Genomic DNA, 15253 nt, shown 5'->3' with positions numbered 1-15253 from the left:
TGTATATCAGCTGCACCCTTGAAAAAGAGAAACATAGATCTGAAAGTCAAATCTATGCATGCCCTTGTGTTTGCCCTCTGCATCTAGTGATAACAGGGAGCTTGATCTGAGGGTTACAATTTTCATTGGAGAGGATCTAACTGTGGTGGGTTTTTTTTAAATGTCTTCAAAGTTATCTAGCAGAATAAGGATGTTTTTACCTGGCTAATATCTCATAGGAGGTAGCTTTCAAATAGTTGACATATTAATCTCCTGTATTTACAACTTATTTCAAAAAGAAATTACCCAAATAGGTTTTGCTTTAAAAATGAACTTAAAGTACACATGATAAATATACCATGTGCTTACATGTGCATCCACAAGTAAAACAGCATGCATACTTCTTAGAAACATTTACATTTTTATTGTTAAATGTCATGGCATTGGCAGAGTAGGTAAGAGAAATGAGAAAAAAAAGATGGATAATTTACATGATGGTACAAGCCAGTTCTACTTGAGAAGGCAGCTCCAAATGACCAGGAGAAGGATGCCAGACTGAAAAAAGGTTGCTTTTTAAAAGCATGGATTTACTGCAGCAATGGTAGTGTTTTTATTTAAAGACACTCTACCTTTGCTGACTCAAAAACCCTTCTAGGTTGAAATGCAGTCCACCACTCTGCTGGTTTGTTTTCTTAAAAATTACTTTATAAATATCCATAAGTAAATATGTGATATAAACTTGGCAAAGTTTGAAAAATCTGTCAAGCCTGCCTGCTTGCTTGGGGTGAGTGGAGTTCTTTGGCAGGTGACACAGGATCATCTTTGACGTTGAGTGAAGTCTTGGCCAGATGAGTCTGCATTTTGAACCCCTGTCTTGGTTCAGGATGAAGAGGGGACTGTAGCAGATGAGACGATAAAGGGAGCAAGGGGGCAGAGTAGACGAGGGATAGTGAGATCAAGTTTCTAGGATATATTTAGATATGTGGATTTTCTGGAAAATTCTGAATTGGAAAAGTTACAGGAAAATACCCCTATGCAAATTTTTCTTATTTATATACAGTATTTTGTAGAACATTTTTTACTATGATTTCCTGATGCCTTAAAAAAATTTGTGAACTGATTTGTATTTTTATCTAACTTAAAGACTTAGGCCCAGATGCACAAAACCCTGCTGAAGAAAAAATGCACTAATCTTTAGTGAAAGCAAGCCATAATTAAAAAAAAAATCCGTAATGTCTCTCCCACAGTATCTCGGATTTTTTTGAAATGGCCAGCTGGTTGAACTGAAATATTTGATTAAGAGCTCCTTTTACAAAGCTGTGCAACTGATTAGCGTGCTAAATGCAAAGAAGCCCATTCTATTTCCGTGGGCTTCTTTGTATAGAGCATGCTGCTAATGGTAGCGCAGCTTTATAAAAGGAACCCTAAGGGAGAAAAATCAATAGACACTTGGGGAGTAATTTAATAATTAGGTACCTATAAAATTTTTTAAAAATGCATCCACTTTATTCTTGTTTTATAAAGGTGTACTTCCCAAAAATGCCTGTACCTGACTAAATTTTATATATAAAAAAATAAAATTTTCCAGTTTTTATCATTTATTCCTAAATGTATGGAAAGAAAGCCAGCAGATCAATATAACATCAGAAAGATTTTATTGAAGATACCGTATATAAACAAATTGCCCGACACAGGCCATGTTTCGCCCACCAAGGGCTGAGTCAGGGGCTACAATAAACAAATCAAATTTTAATAGATAAAACATGAAATATAAAACACCATACAACCATATTGTCACATATATCTATGAATAAACAAACGAATTATACATAAGGTATAAAACAATATACGTCCATAATAGAATATAAAACATAAACATAAATAAATAGTTATTGAGTGTACCAGAAAAGGCACTTGATGCACATAAATAAATGTATGTGCATAAATATATCTTAAAAAGGTCTCATATCTGAGGTGTGAAGTTCAGTATAGCTTTCCAGCATTAAAACAGTAGTCTTCTGTATTTATAATGGGCAGTGATAGTAAATCCATTGGAGGGAGAACTCCATATGTATCCTGCAACTGCCTATGGGTATGTGAGTTTTGTGCACTGTCTTATGGGTGCCACCATAGTGGTGCTACCATTTGGGCGTTCATGGCGTATGGACATCGTCATTTTGGGCACCCAAATGATGGCATCTAAAGTCCTGTACTCCCCCCCCCCCCCCCCCCCCCCAAAGTAAAGCTGCTCTGTCCACTTGATACATGAGAGTGACTTCTTATTGAGTTTGGGCACAAAGAGATGCAACACAGATCACTGTTTGAAGGCACTAAATAGCAATTTTTGTTTTTCTTCTGCTTTAATTAAAGAGTAAAAAGATGGCAATGTGTTTTCCCATTCTTAAGCAGCTTCATCTAAAGATGTGTTCAGTCTTTTACTCATTGACACAAGCACAGTAGTCATCAAAGGTCTATACCAAATCCATTGATACACCCCCTTTAATTACTCAGAAAGATGTGTTCTCACCAAACTTGACCCTTCTAGTTTGGTTTGAGTAAGCACTGAGCAAGAGAATCCTTGAGGCATTCTTCTCTCTTCAAGGAAGTGAATGTGTCCGTATCGGGCTCATTGATTGTGGTGCCAGTGGAACCTGTTCTTGAGATGTTTAACATGGCACTAAACAGGTTGGTACTGCTGTTGATACCATGACTTGACTTAATACCTTTCACACAATCATAACTGAGCACTCTCTGAGAAGGGAACCTCTTTAGATGTTCAGCACTGATCAGTTCCTAGTAGTAGTAGAAAAGAGCAGATCAGACCAGAAATCTTTATCCCAAGGATTATTCACTATAGTAGATAATATAAAGAGAAAAGCCAGACATGAGCCATGTTTCGCCCATGCAAGAACTGGTCAGGGGCTCAAAAGTAACTAATAAAATAAAATACAAACGTTAATACAAATCATAAAAATAGAGAGTAAATCATTAAAACGAAATAACTCAGTACATACTTATAAATAGAAACATGTACATGGAATAAAATTGTTATAGTCAAATAAATTAATAAAATCTGTAACAGAAATCATATAATTTGTTAAAAAAAAAACCAAAACCTTGCAAAAACAAATTAATCTAAAATTAAAATTGCTAGATTAAAACATAGAAAGGTGATGTAAGAATTCATACCTAAGTGGTGTGAAATAGTGGTTTCACCAGCTTGACTGTGGTTAAAAAAAAAAAAACTAACAATTTAAACCACTGGGTCTAAAGAGGTCCCAGCACATAATGAATAAAAAACATCAAAAATAGAGCTTTAACTCAGACCACAGGATGCAGGTATGTAAGTTCTCTCCAAAGAATGGCAGCAGCATAGCATTCTAGCACAGATGATTCTGCAGTAGTTGTAACACTGCTCTCAGGACTGCTGATCTGTACAGCTCCAGTGGGGTTCAAAAATCATTTTTACTACTAAAATATATTAAGGGGATCCTAAAAATCATTGCCACTCTTAAAATACCAGCTAAAATCACTTTAAAAGTACTCTTGTCTCGCAAATCACTTTAAAAGTACTCTTGTCTCTCAAATGTATTGCTAATGCTCGCTGAAGTACTTGCATTATATCAAAGAGAGTTTCCTTCTGGAGTTTATATAATGTTACATGTATAGGCAATTTATCCAGGTGTGCTTGGAAATATTTTCATGAGGCCCGTGGCACCCAAAACAATGGGAAATACTTCTGTATCCTTCTGCCACATTTTCTTGGTCTCACACTCCGTTTCTTAATACTTAAAAGATCTTTTCTCTCTCCACGCAGTTCACTGAGTAATCACTTGGGATTGACATTTCTACTTGTAAAGGTCTAAAATATAAATTAGTACACGTGTCCTGCTTTTCCTACATTGGCACTCAGTTATGGAGTGCATTACCACTTGATCTGAAAACTATTTATGACTTAACCAACTTTCGAAAAACACTAAAAACTTATCTCTTTAATAAGGCTTACCATAATTAATCAACTATAAGAACTGTATAACATTACTACTTGCTTGATAGTTTGACTGATTTCTGAATAGATTGTACCCTTCTATGTTACATTCATTTCTTTATATGTAATTCATTTGTTTACTCATGCTCGATTGACGCCTGTCATGTTGTAATATTGTAAGCCACATTGAGACTGCAAATAGGTGGGAAAATATGGGATACAAATGCAATAAATAAATAAATAATCCAATTCCGATGTTTTTCTCTTTTATCACTTTTGACAGTTTATGAATAAGAATGAGAGGAGATGGGACAATATTTTTGTTATTACTTCATTCTAATTTGGCCATCATAAGATTCAGTGGGTTTTCTCAGTCACATGTATTTATTGGAGTAGCTGGAGTTTGTTTTGTTTTTTAATAATAAATTCCTGAATCACAGTCTCATGATCTTACCACTACAGTACACCATTGTCTTCACTTAACCTTGAGGTAGGCCAGGCATGATCCAATTATAATACTGCTAAAATGAAGAATGATGGAAAAATCCTGCATTTAAAGATATGCAACAGTTTTTGGTTTTTATCTACATGTATCTGATCTGTTTCTCTATCAGATAATGTTGGCAAGTTCCTCAGAGACAAAAGATTACTGTTAGTTTATTTGAAAAGTGTTTTTCTCTAGGAACGGTCAGCTATAATTTCACATAAAACTGCTGCATAGCTCTGTTAAGGTGCATTCCTTTATTTCACGCAGGTGTTAAGACATTTGCCTCTACACAGTGATATGTCTCTATGTAAGATTTCCACAAGTTTAAAAGTAGAGTGAATATCTCATGAAGCAAGCCGCTGAGTCTACCAAAACACTGATGTCAGGGGTTGGGCTCAGTGTTGATTTGTGGAGTGACTCATGACATACAGAATTGTTATAGCTCATAAAGGTGTTTGGTAACAGGTTCATTTGCCCATTAACATAGCTATGCTGTTGAGTATTTAATTAAAAAAAAATTCATAATAGTGATAAAATGTTGATTTTGGACATATAAGAGATATACGATTATAAATTGGGTAAAAGTGCTGACCATTTAGTAGTGCAAATTGATGCTATTATGTTCCTTTATTTCTTTTTACAAACGTGGTGTTGTGAACTTTGGAAGCAATTTTTTAAAACTATTGTGCCCATTATTGATATACATATAGTCTATGATAGTGTAAGTATTTTTATCACAACCAGATTTTTAAGAAGTTATCCTGCTGTTGCACAGGAACATAAAACAAACCTCACCGTGTGGAAACCACTGTGACATCGGTCTTCATTTCCAGTCTTCAACGGCTGTCAACGGGTCATATTTTCAGGATATCCCTAATGAATATGCATGAAAGTGATCCAATGAAGGTAGTAGGCATGCTAATCCCTCTCATTCATATTCATTAAGGGTATCCTGAAAACATGATCCATTGGTGGACCCCAATGACTAGCAGTGAAGATTAAGGCATTGTGGGCTCCCTTATATGTGAAGAATCGTATTTGTAACTAAAGGGATCTAGAAAATATAATAAAGAGTTTCTTTGATTTTTGTGTCTGTTGGAGAAAAATGGTTAGTCAATATAAAGAGGAAGATGTCAATTAAAAGGCTAATTGATTCCTTCCTCATATATCAGAAGTACAGTAGACTTTCATATTTAATTATGTATTTGACTGTTTTCCTTAATGAGAACACATTTAATAAGTTCATATAAACGAATGAGCCCTGAACTGCCTTGTGGTGGTGGTGTTTTTATTATTGGTAGCTGAAGTTGTCCACTTTCTCCAGAAAGTATATGTTCTCATCATGCATCAAACTTTTTTTTAAGGAATTGTTCTGCCTGGAAGGAAATTTTAGTTTCAGATATTCTTTAATCAGAATGTCTGCAATTTGAATAGGAAATATGATCGTTAATTTTAAATCATGTGATCTTTCTGTTTCACTTATGATACAATAGTCTCGATTATTTGACGTAAACGGGACCGACCCGGTGTCGGATAAGTGAAAAGTCGGCTAATAAGGAAAACAATGGTAACCCCTTAAAAAGGCATCACAAAGGCATAGAGTTCCTGATTTTCAAAAATTTTTTATTAACAGCACTATAGCACATTCTGTAATATGAATGGAGTTCTAAAACATACTGTAATCGCTGTACTATACTGTAAAATAAGACCAATACAGAACTGTAAAAGCACAATCAGAAAGAGTATGTACTGTACTGTATACCTAGTAGTAGTGCAACTGGTAAACATGAATTATAAATCTGTTTTGTCAAATTTTGTGATTGTTTTTCTATTTTACTTCTCTTCCGCTCTGCAAGGTCACACCTGCAAGGTCACACCAGCATCTCAATAGCATTATATCAATAGCCGTCACTTCCTCTTGTTGTTCCACGTATGCCAGTAGTGGTCTGTTTTTGGCATTTGCGGTAGTTAGTGAATGAAGCTTTCATTGTATATGTATGCACTAGTTCTTAATTGAGAAAATCATTGAAATTGGTAGCACCAGCTGTTTTTTTTTCCCACTAGACTTTTTTGAAGTTAGTCATATATTCCTTTGTGTTGTAGTCTTGACTTTTGCTCTTATTCCATTAACTGCTTTGTTTTTCTCAGCACATCCAGTTACAGACTCAGTATCTTCAGTGTCAGTAAAACAGTCAACTCTAAAACCTATCTGAAGGAAGTAGATTAAGTAGTATGGGAAACCAAATCATCTTTTTTTTTTTTTTTTTAACAAAGAAATGGTTAAAGATTTTTATAGTTGGGTAAGAAAATGCAATTGGTGAAGAATATTTCCCTTTGGAGTGTTCCCTTTTCTGTGAAGTAGTATTAGACAGATAATCCCTGAAAGATCTTCTAAAGAGACCTTTTGCTTAGAGCATGAATACTTCAGTTTGTTTAGATAATGCAGTTCCTGCTGTGTAGTGAAAAGAAGTGCTTTTTTTGGAGGCATGTATTTGAAGTGTATGTTATTAGAGGTAGTACTAGTAGTGACAACCCCCCAGCCCACCCCAACTCCCCCCCCTAGCGTTGTCCTACCAATGCCTGGTGGTCCGTGAGGATTAGAAGTAGTACTAGTAGTGACAACCCCCCTCCCGGCCCCCCCCCACCTTTAGTCGGAGGAGGGACGCAGCCTGCCTCCCTCCTCTTCCAGTCAACAACGCAGCAAAATGGCGGCGCCCAGCCACGCCCATTGCATCCTGGGATGCAATGGGCGGGGCTGCAGACCATGTAAGGGAGCGATTCCCTAACATGGTCTATAGCCCTGCCCAGCGCATCCCAGGATGCAATGGGCGGGGCTGGGCGCCGCCATTTTGCTGCGTCGTCGACTGGAAGAGGAGGGAGGCAGGCTGTGTCCTTCCTCCAACTAAAGGTAGGGGGGGCCGGGAGGGGGGTTGTCACTACTAGTACTACTTCTAATCCTCACGGACCACCAGGGATTGGTAGGATAACGCTAGATGGGGGGAGTTGGGGTGGGCTTGGAGGTCCACCAGACCTCCATCCCTCCCCCCCTCCTGGTTGGTCGCTCGCTCGCTGGGTGGGAGAGGGTTTGGCCGGCGGCGGCCACTTGATATTTTCTGGGGGTTTGGGGGGCTGGAGACCCACCGGATCTCCAGCCCTCCCTGACCTTGGGGGGGGGGGGTGAGATTGTCGGGGGGACCGGAGGTCCGCTGGACCTCCAGCCCCCGTTTTGCTTTGCTCGGGGCAGGGGTAGTCAGGGCTTGGTGGTCCCATGGACCTTCAGCCCCTGTGTTTGACAGGTTTGGGCTTTTGACAGCCCAGACCTGTCAAACAAGTGCAGGAGAATTGTGCAGAGCGCATGCTCAGGCACAGTTCTCCCGCACCTCTACCCCTTGATCAGAGATAATAGCGCTGCTTAAATTTGCATGCATTATCTCTGATCATCGATGCAGAAAAGCCCTGCGCTGTTCCAGCGCTATTTTTAGAGCGCTGTTTGGAACAGCGCGGGGCTTTTGATCATGAGGGCCCTGGTGGGCAAGAACAACAAAAGCAAAAGCAGGAAACCAAGAAACCTACACAAGAAATCAGAAAAGTAGCAAATATTGTACTTAACCGGCTCTGGTTTCGTTGGCTCTGTAAACCCAGAAATTTAATCCTGGAGCCTGGATGTGGCCCGGCATTGAGTTTCTGAGTATGTCGGTGGCATTTGGCAAATGCTGAGCCCCACTGTCTGAATATCAACTGCAGTATTATCGACAGTCAACTTTTTATGTGTAATCCAAGGCTTCCCAAACTGCGAGTCATCCCAAAAGGGGTCACGTATGCTGCATTTGAAGTTGCGACCAGGACCGGAAGTATATATGTGAGTCATTACAGTGCGCCTTGATGGGGTTGCAGATGTCACTGCAGCAGTGACTATGGTGTCATGGCTCAAAAAAATTAAGTATTCCAATAATCTGTGTTTGCAAGAGGGGTTTTGTTGTTTTCTTTTGATAGCTGAATTTTAGTGGTAGATGAAGCAAAATAAAAAAAAATGCTTGAATAAAAACTTGAAACTAAAGCTGAGCAATAATATATGTTTTTAAATCTGTTTTGTTTAGTTTGTGGATATTAAAAGCAAATCCTAGGAGAATCCTTTAAGTAGGAGACTACCACCTTGAGTGGAAGCAGCTTCTTGAATCATCTGTTTTGGTTTTAACGTTCTTCTCATTCCAACTTACATGTTTTAACTCCTCTTATTACAGCCTGTAACACTGTACATGCTGATGCTGGTAGTGTGACCATGCCCTGTTGCTAGCTCCATCTCTGGCCGTCTTCAAATCTAAGCTAAAAGTCCACCTTTTTGATGCAGCTTTTAACTCTTAACCCTTATTCACTTGTTTAGAACCCTTATTTTATCATCCTCACTTTAATATTCCCTTATCTCTTGTTTGTCCTGTTTGTCTGTCCTAATAGATTGTAAGCTCTGTCGAGCAGGGACTGTCTCTTCATGTTCAAGTGTACAGCGCTGCATACATCTAGTAGTACTTTAGAAATGATAAGTAGTAGTAGTAGGAGTACTTTGTCTCATAACACTGAATTGCAAGACTACTTCTTTTTGTTAATGTGTTGTGGTTTTTTTTTTTTTTAAAAGAGAAACCTGTTTCTCCAAAATCGGCTACGCTGAAGAGTCCCCCCAAAGGGTTTGAAACTTCTGCAATTAACAAAAGCTATTACAATGTGGTGAGTGCTCTGTTTTATTATCATCTAAAGCAAGGGTTCTTAACCTGTGGTACCTGCACCCCCAAGGGATGCGGGAAGAGATCACATGAGGTGCAGAAGGGGTCTTAAAATATGTAACAGTTTACTGAAAGTTTCTAGACAGTGAAGGCATTAGGACAGTTATTGGTAGTATAAATGTATACTACTGTAATTATAGCGACATTTTAGTAGTTAGCTCTGTCAAGGGCTAACAGGGAGATTATGTAGCTATCTGTAGTCGCTAGTGGACATGTGGTTTAGGAAGGGGGTTTGAGGGTTTCATTGATCAGTTAAAGGGGTGCAGGGACTAAAAAAAAGTAAGAACCCCTGATCTAAATTTATATGTAGTTGGAAAAAGGTCCAGTTGTACTTTGCTATTTCTATAAATTTGAAAATAAGATATGTAATTCTTGGTAGAGAATAATTTGTGTTTTCCCCTCCATCTGTTCTGCATATACTAGTCCAATCACTTGGTTGCAGTACTTGAAAATAAGGATTGCCTTTTCATATTGTATGCAAGTCTTTGTTCAGCATTTGTGCACGACACTGAGATTTATAGACTTTCCATATGTAGGGAATGCATAATTCTTACAACTTGCACCATATTATTGTTTTTTTTTTTTTTTTTTTTTTTTGCAGTGAACCTTGTTAAATTCAAATTTTGCATATGGAGGGCATAATGGTTGGTGGTTTCGGAAAGTGGACCATTTATTGTTTGTAATGTTACAGCATTATTGTTTTAAAATGATACAAAAGGGGTGGAGAATATCTGTCCCTCTGGCTTCCGGGGGGAGAAACACACACTCATTCATTCACGTACTCTCTCTCCTTCCCTCTCTCTCTTCATTTATGTGGGAGGAGTAATACCTTCTGTAGTACAGAAAGCTTAATGGAATGGGATGAAACTTGCCATGGTTAAAAGTGAGCCAAATTTAACCATGGGTTTCAGAGAAATGAGCCCCCCCCCCCCCCCCCCCAAATATGGTCCAGTGCATTTCTATGGGAAATTTTAGAGCAACAAAAACGACTCCCCCTCGCAGCTGCCCCGAAACTGTTCTCGCAGCCCAAAAACAACACCCCTGCAAACTGCTGCATCCCCCTAAATGCCTTTCTTGCAGCTGCCCAAAACCCTAAAAACTACCCCTTGCAACTGCACCACTCCTAAAATTAGTCCCCTGCAACTACCCCTATGTGCTCTATGCTGCACCACCCCCTAAACTTTCCCTCTTGAAGTGTATTGAAGTTTTTCTGTTACCTATTTTATAGTGACATACCCCTCTTGGCCACCTTCTCACAATCTACCTACTGTCTTCATGTTATCCCCCCCAGAACATTCTTCCTTGCTGCTTCTTATCTCTGCCGACAAGGCTTGCTGTCCACAGAATGATTCTATCTTGAGGGCTCTACCTAGTTCTTTTGCATTCCAGTAACAGCAGAAAGAGGAGATGGCACTGCTTACTGAAGCACACTCAAGCCTATCCTTGAGCTGGTTTTTCTGACTGGCACAGCTGGCAGCCAGTCTTGAAAGAGTGCCATTTTGAAGACAGTGTAAATATGAGAGAGTAAGGAAATAGGAGATAGAATGGTGGCAGGGCCTAGCCTCTCTGCTAACTACAGGTTCTCCAATTCATTGCCAGCTCCAGTACTCTGGAAATGGTGGGGTGTGGCTTTCTTGCCATCCATAGTTTCAGATACTCCACTTCTAACTGCTTGCTTGCTTATTTATTTATTGTGATTTATTACCCTCCTTTATGAAGAGATTCACTCAAGGCTGAATTTGGGTGGTGGAGCTTGGCCTCTCTGCGATCCCATTGCTCAATGATCCTTCACTGTCAGGCTATGATCTGTTTGTGTGTGGCAAACAGATATGATTTACAAATCAAAACACTTCACTTATTCTGTGTTCAACATCACTCATGTAGCAAAAATTGGAAGGAAAAGCCTTAGAAAGTGCAGGTTAAAACTTTTGTTAACCTGTCAACATCAATCATAGGCAAAAACCTTCCTTTCTTTAATTTAATCAACTTAATTTTTCATTTTTCCAACATTGTCGTGTTAAATAGAAAACAGACACTTAGCTTTTAATCATTGTAGAAGTCAGTGTGGAGGTTACCTTGACGTGGGTTACCATTTCGCAGTGTTACCAACTGCTGCCTCTTGAGAACTGGTTCTCACATTTTTGTGTGTGAAACATGTCTGATAAGAGTACTTGGTAGGTCTAATGTCAGACAAAATAAGAGTGGTGTCAGAGAACCTTCCTGAAACATCCATTGCTAGATTTTGATGTTAAGAATGACAAATTTCACTCTGAGTTATGAAGATGTATAGCTTGCCTGTTTTTCAAAAGAACCTTGAAGTGCATGATCAATTCATTGTTCATTATTCATGTTAAGACAATTATCAAAGAGTATCCATGTATTAAAAACTTTCTTATAGTCAATCTATGTTTTACAGTTGTTATAATTTTTTTTTTTTTTACAGCTGGTCATATGGTTTTTCTCAGGATCAATTGATCTTTTGGATCCATATGCCCCTTGTTTTTTGGCCTTTCTGTTCTGTTGTCATGATATTAAAATCTGTATGATCATGTACTCTGCATTATTCAGTGAATAGCTTATAAGTTACAGGTAAGCAAGTTATTAGTTTGTAGTTTTTGAGGATTTTACTTATGTCTCCCTATGGAAGGAGATGTATTCTTTCTGTTTTTGTTTTTTATTTTTCAACAATTTCAAATTAACCAAATAAACAATTTGAACAAAAAGCCATCTGGATATAAACCTTATTAAGAAATGTCAAAAGTAAATCAAATCTGAAAAAGCTAACATTCACAATGAATATTCCAGTTAAAAAATAGGAGGTAGATGGATGGAGGCCTTCTGCTAGCCACAGCCGCACAGGAGCACCATTCAGAGAAAAACATGATGAAAGTTGGTAAATGGATTTGGCTGTATTGGTTGGCTCATTACTCGTGCTGCTTTCAACTCTGACAAAGTCGAGGTAGTGGCTATTGGTGATTCCTTCATAGACTTGGAGTACATGGTTTACGTGGAGGGGCATTTTCGAAAGGGACGTCCAAGTTGCGATTTGGACGTCCTTGCAAAACTATGAAATCCGGGGGCGGGGAAACCCGTATTTTCGAAACAAGATGGACGTCCATCTTTCGTTTCAAAAATACCGTCAGAGACGTCCAAATCCTTAAATTTGGATGTCCTTAGATTTGGTCATCCCTAGACATGGACGTTTCTGACTTTTGGCGGTTTTCGAAACCAAAGATGTCCATGTCAAAAACGGCCAAATGCAATCCATTTGGTCGTGGGAGGAGCCAGCATTTGCAGTGCACCGGTCCCCCTGACATGCCGCAACAGCAACCGGGCACCCTAGGGGGCACTGCAGTGGACTTCATAAATTGTCCAGGAGTATAGCTCCCTTACCTTGTGTGCTGAGCCCCCCAAAACCCACTACCCACAACTGTACACCACTACCATAGCCCTTACGGGTGAAGGGGGGGCACCTATGTATGGGTATAGTGGTTTTGTGGTGGGTTTTTGAGAGCACGCTGTTCCCTCCACAAATGTAAGAGGTAGGGGGCTTATGGGCCTGGGTCCGCCTGTCTGAAGTGCACTGCAGTACCCACTAAAAATGCTCCAGGGACCTTCATGCGCTGTCATGGAACTGAATATGACATCTGAGGCTGGCATAGAGGCTGGCACAACATATTTTTTAAAAAATATTTTTTGAGGGTGGGAGGGGGTTAGTGGCCACTGGGGGAGTAACGGGAGATCATCCCCGATTCTCTACGGTACTGTTCTGGTCATTTTGGGCACCTTTTTGTGCCTTAGTTGTAAGAAAAACAGGTTCGGGTGAAAACGTCTAAGTGTTCGTCAGGAACGTCCTTTTTTTTTTTCGATTATGGGTCAAAGACGTCCAAGTGTTAGGTATGCCCAAGTCCCGCCTCCGACATGCCCCCTTGAACTTTGGCCATCCTTGCGACGGAGTGCAGTTGGAGATGTCCTAAATTGGGTTTCGATTATACCAATTTGGACGTCCCTGGGAGAAGGACATCCATCTTCCGATTTATGTCGAAAGATGGACGTCCTTCTCTTTCGAAAATGAGCCCAATAGTAACATAGTAGAAGATGACAGATAAAGACCTGTTCGGTCCATCCAATCTGCCCAACAAGATAAACTCATTGTATGTGCTACTTTATATGTATACCTGACCTTGATTTGTCCTTGACATTTTCAGGGCACAGACTGTAGAAGTCTGCCCAGCACTAGCTTTGCTTCCCAGTTACTGGGGTTGTCACCCAATCTCCACTAAGCTTCTGTGGATCCATTCCTTCTGAACGGGATTCCTTTATGTTTATCCCATGCATTTTTGAATTCCGTTACCGTTTTCATCTACACCACCTCCCATGGGAGGGCATTCCAAGTATCCACCACCCTCTCCATGAAAAAATACTTCCTGACATTTTTCCTGAGTCTGCCCCCTTCAACCTTAAGTCATGTCCTCTAGTTCTACTGCCTTCCCGTCTCTGAAAAAGGTTTGTTTGCGGATTAATACCTTTCAAATAGTTAGTAAGTCTCTCCTTGTACGTTTTGTAATGCAAATCCCATACCATTTTTGTAGCTTTTCTTTGCACTGCTTCAAGTCTTTTTACATCCTTAGCAAGATATGGCCTCCAAAACTGAGCACAATACTCCAGGTGGGGCCTCACCAATGACTTGTACAGGGGCATCAACACCTCCTTTGTTCTACTGGCTACACCTCTCTCTATACAGTCTAGCATCCTCCTAGCTATGGCCACCACGTTGTCACACTGTTTTGTCTCCTTCAGATCCTCAGATACTATCACCCCAAGATCCCTTTCACTGTCTGTGCATATCACTCTCACCGCCTAACACATACGTTTCCTGAATTTTAATTGCCAAAGATTAGACCATTCTTCTAGCTTCTGCAGATCCATTTTCATGTTTTCCACTCCCTCCGGGGTGTTCATTCTGTTACAAATCTTGGTATTATCCACAAAAAGGCAAACTTTACCTTCTAACCCTTTGGCAATGTCACTCACAAATATATTGAACAGAATTGGCCCCAGCACCAATCCTTGAGGCATTCCATTACTCACCTTTCCCTCCTCTGAGTGAATTTCATTAACCATCACCCTCTGGCGTCTGTCAACCAGTTCCTAATCCAGTTCACCACTTTGAGTCCTATCTTCAGCCTGTCAAATTTATTCAAGAGCGTCCTATGAGGAACTGCGTCAAAAGCTTTGCTGAAATCTAAGTAGATTACATCTATCCTTGATCCAATTCTCTGGTCACCCAGTCAAAGAATTCAGTAAGATTCATTTGGCACGATTTATCTTTGGTAAAACCATGTTGTCTTGGATCTTTCAGCTTATTGGATTCCAGGAAATTCACTATTCTTTCCTTCAGCATCACTTCCATTACTTTTCCAATAACCGAAGAGGGACCATATCTGCTCTTTGCCAATCCCACAGAACCTCCCCCATCTCCAAGGATTTATTAAACAAATCTTTAAGAGGACACGCCAGAACCTCTCTGACCTCCCTCAATATCCTGGGATGGATCCCATGGCTTTGTCCACCTTTAGTTTTTCAAGTTGTTCATAAACACTTTCTTCCGTGAACGGTGCTATATCCACTCCATTCTCATATGTACTTTTGCCAGTCAATCGTGGTCCTCCAGGATTTTCTTCCGTGAAAACAGAAGTATTTATTTAGCACATTTGCTTTTTCTTCATCATTTTCCATATAGTAGTTCACAGCATCTTTGTCTCACAATTCCATTTTTAGTCTTCCTCCTTTCACTAATATATCTGAAGAAATTTTTGTCACCCCTCCTTACATTTCTAGCCATTTGCTCTTCCACTTGCGCTTCACTAGACGTATATCTCTCTTGGCTTCTTTCAGTTTCATCCGATATTCCTCTCTGTGTGCCTCTTCTTGAGTTTTTCTGTATTTCATAGGTAGAGGAGTGTGGTAGCCGTGTTAGTCCACTCTTAAGGTTATCAATAGAAATCAAACAAAATAAAACAT

At 39.6% G+C, this 15253-nt stretch overlaps 1 protein-coding gene across 4 annotated transcripts in view; it reads left to right on the top strand.

Moving 5' to 3' along the window:
• Positions 1–15253, top strand: part of ARHGEF7 (Rho guanine nucleotide exchange factor 7) — a 443279-nt gene that overhangs the window by 205591 nt on the left and 222435 nt on the right. For all 4 annotated transcript variants that reach the window (XM_030201536.1, XM_030201535.1, XM_030201537.1 and 1 more), the window contains one exon: positions 9085–9173. In XM_030201536.1, coding sequence (XP_030057396.1) covers positions 9085–9173 — 89 coding nt within the window. The remainder of the gene's footprint in view (positions 1–9084; positions 9174–15253) is intronic.

Source organism: Microcaecilia unicolor, chromosome 4 (genome assembly GCF_901765095.1).
Source record: "Microcaecilia unicolor chromosome 4, aMicUni1.1, whole genome shotgun sequence".
Lineage (NCBI taxonomy): Eukaryota > Metazoa > Chordata > Amphibia > Gymnophiona > Siphonopidae > Microcaecilia > Microcaecilia unicolor.
The sequence above is the reverse complement of the archived record's forward strand: the minus strand, read 5'-3'. Positions and strand labels throughout refer to the sequence as shown.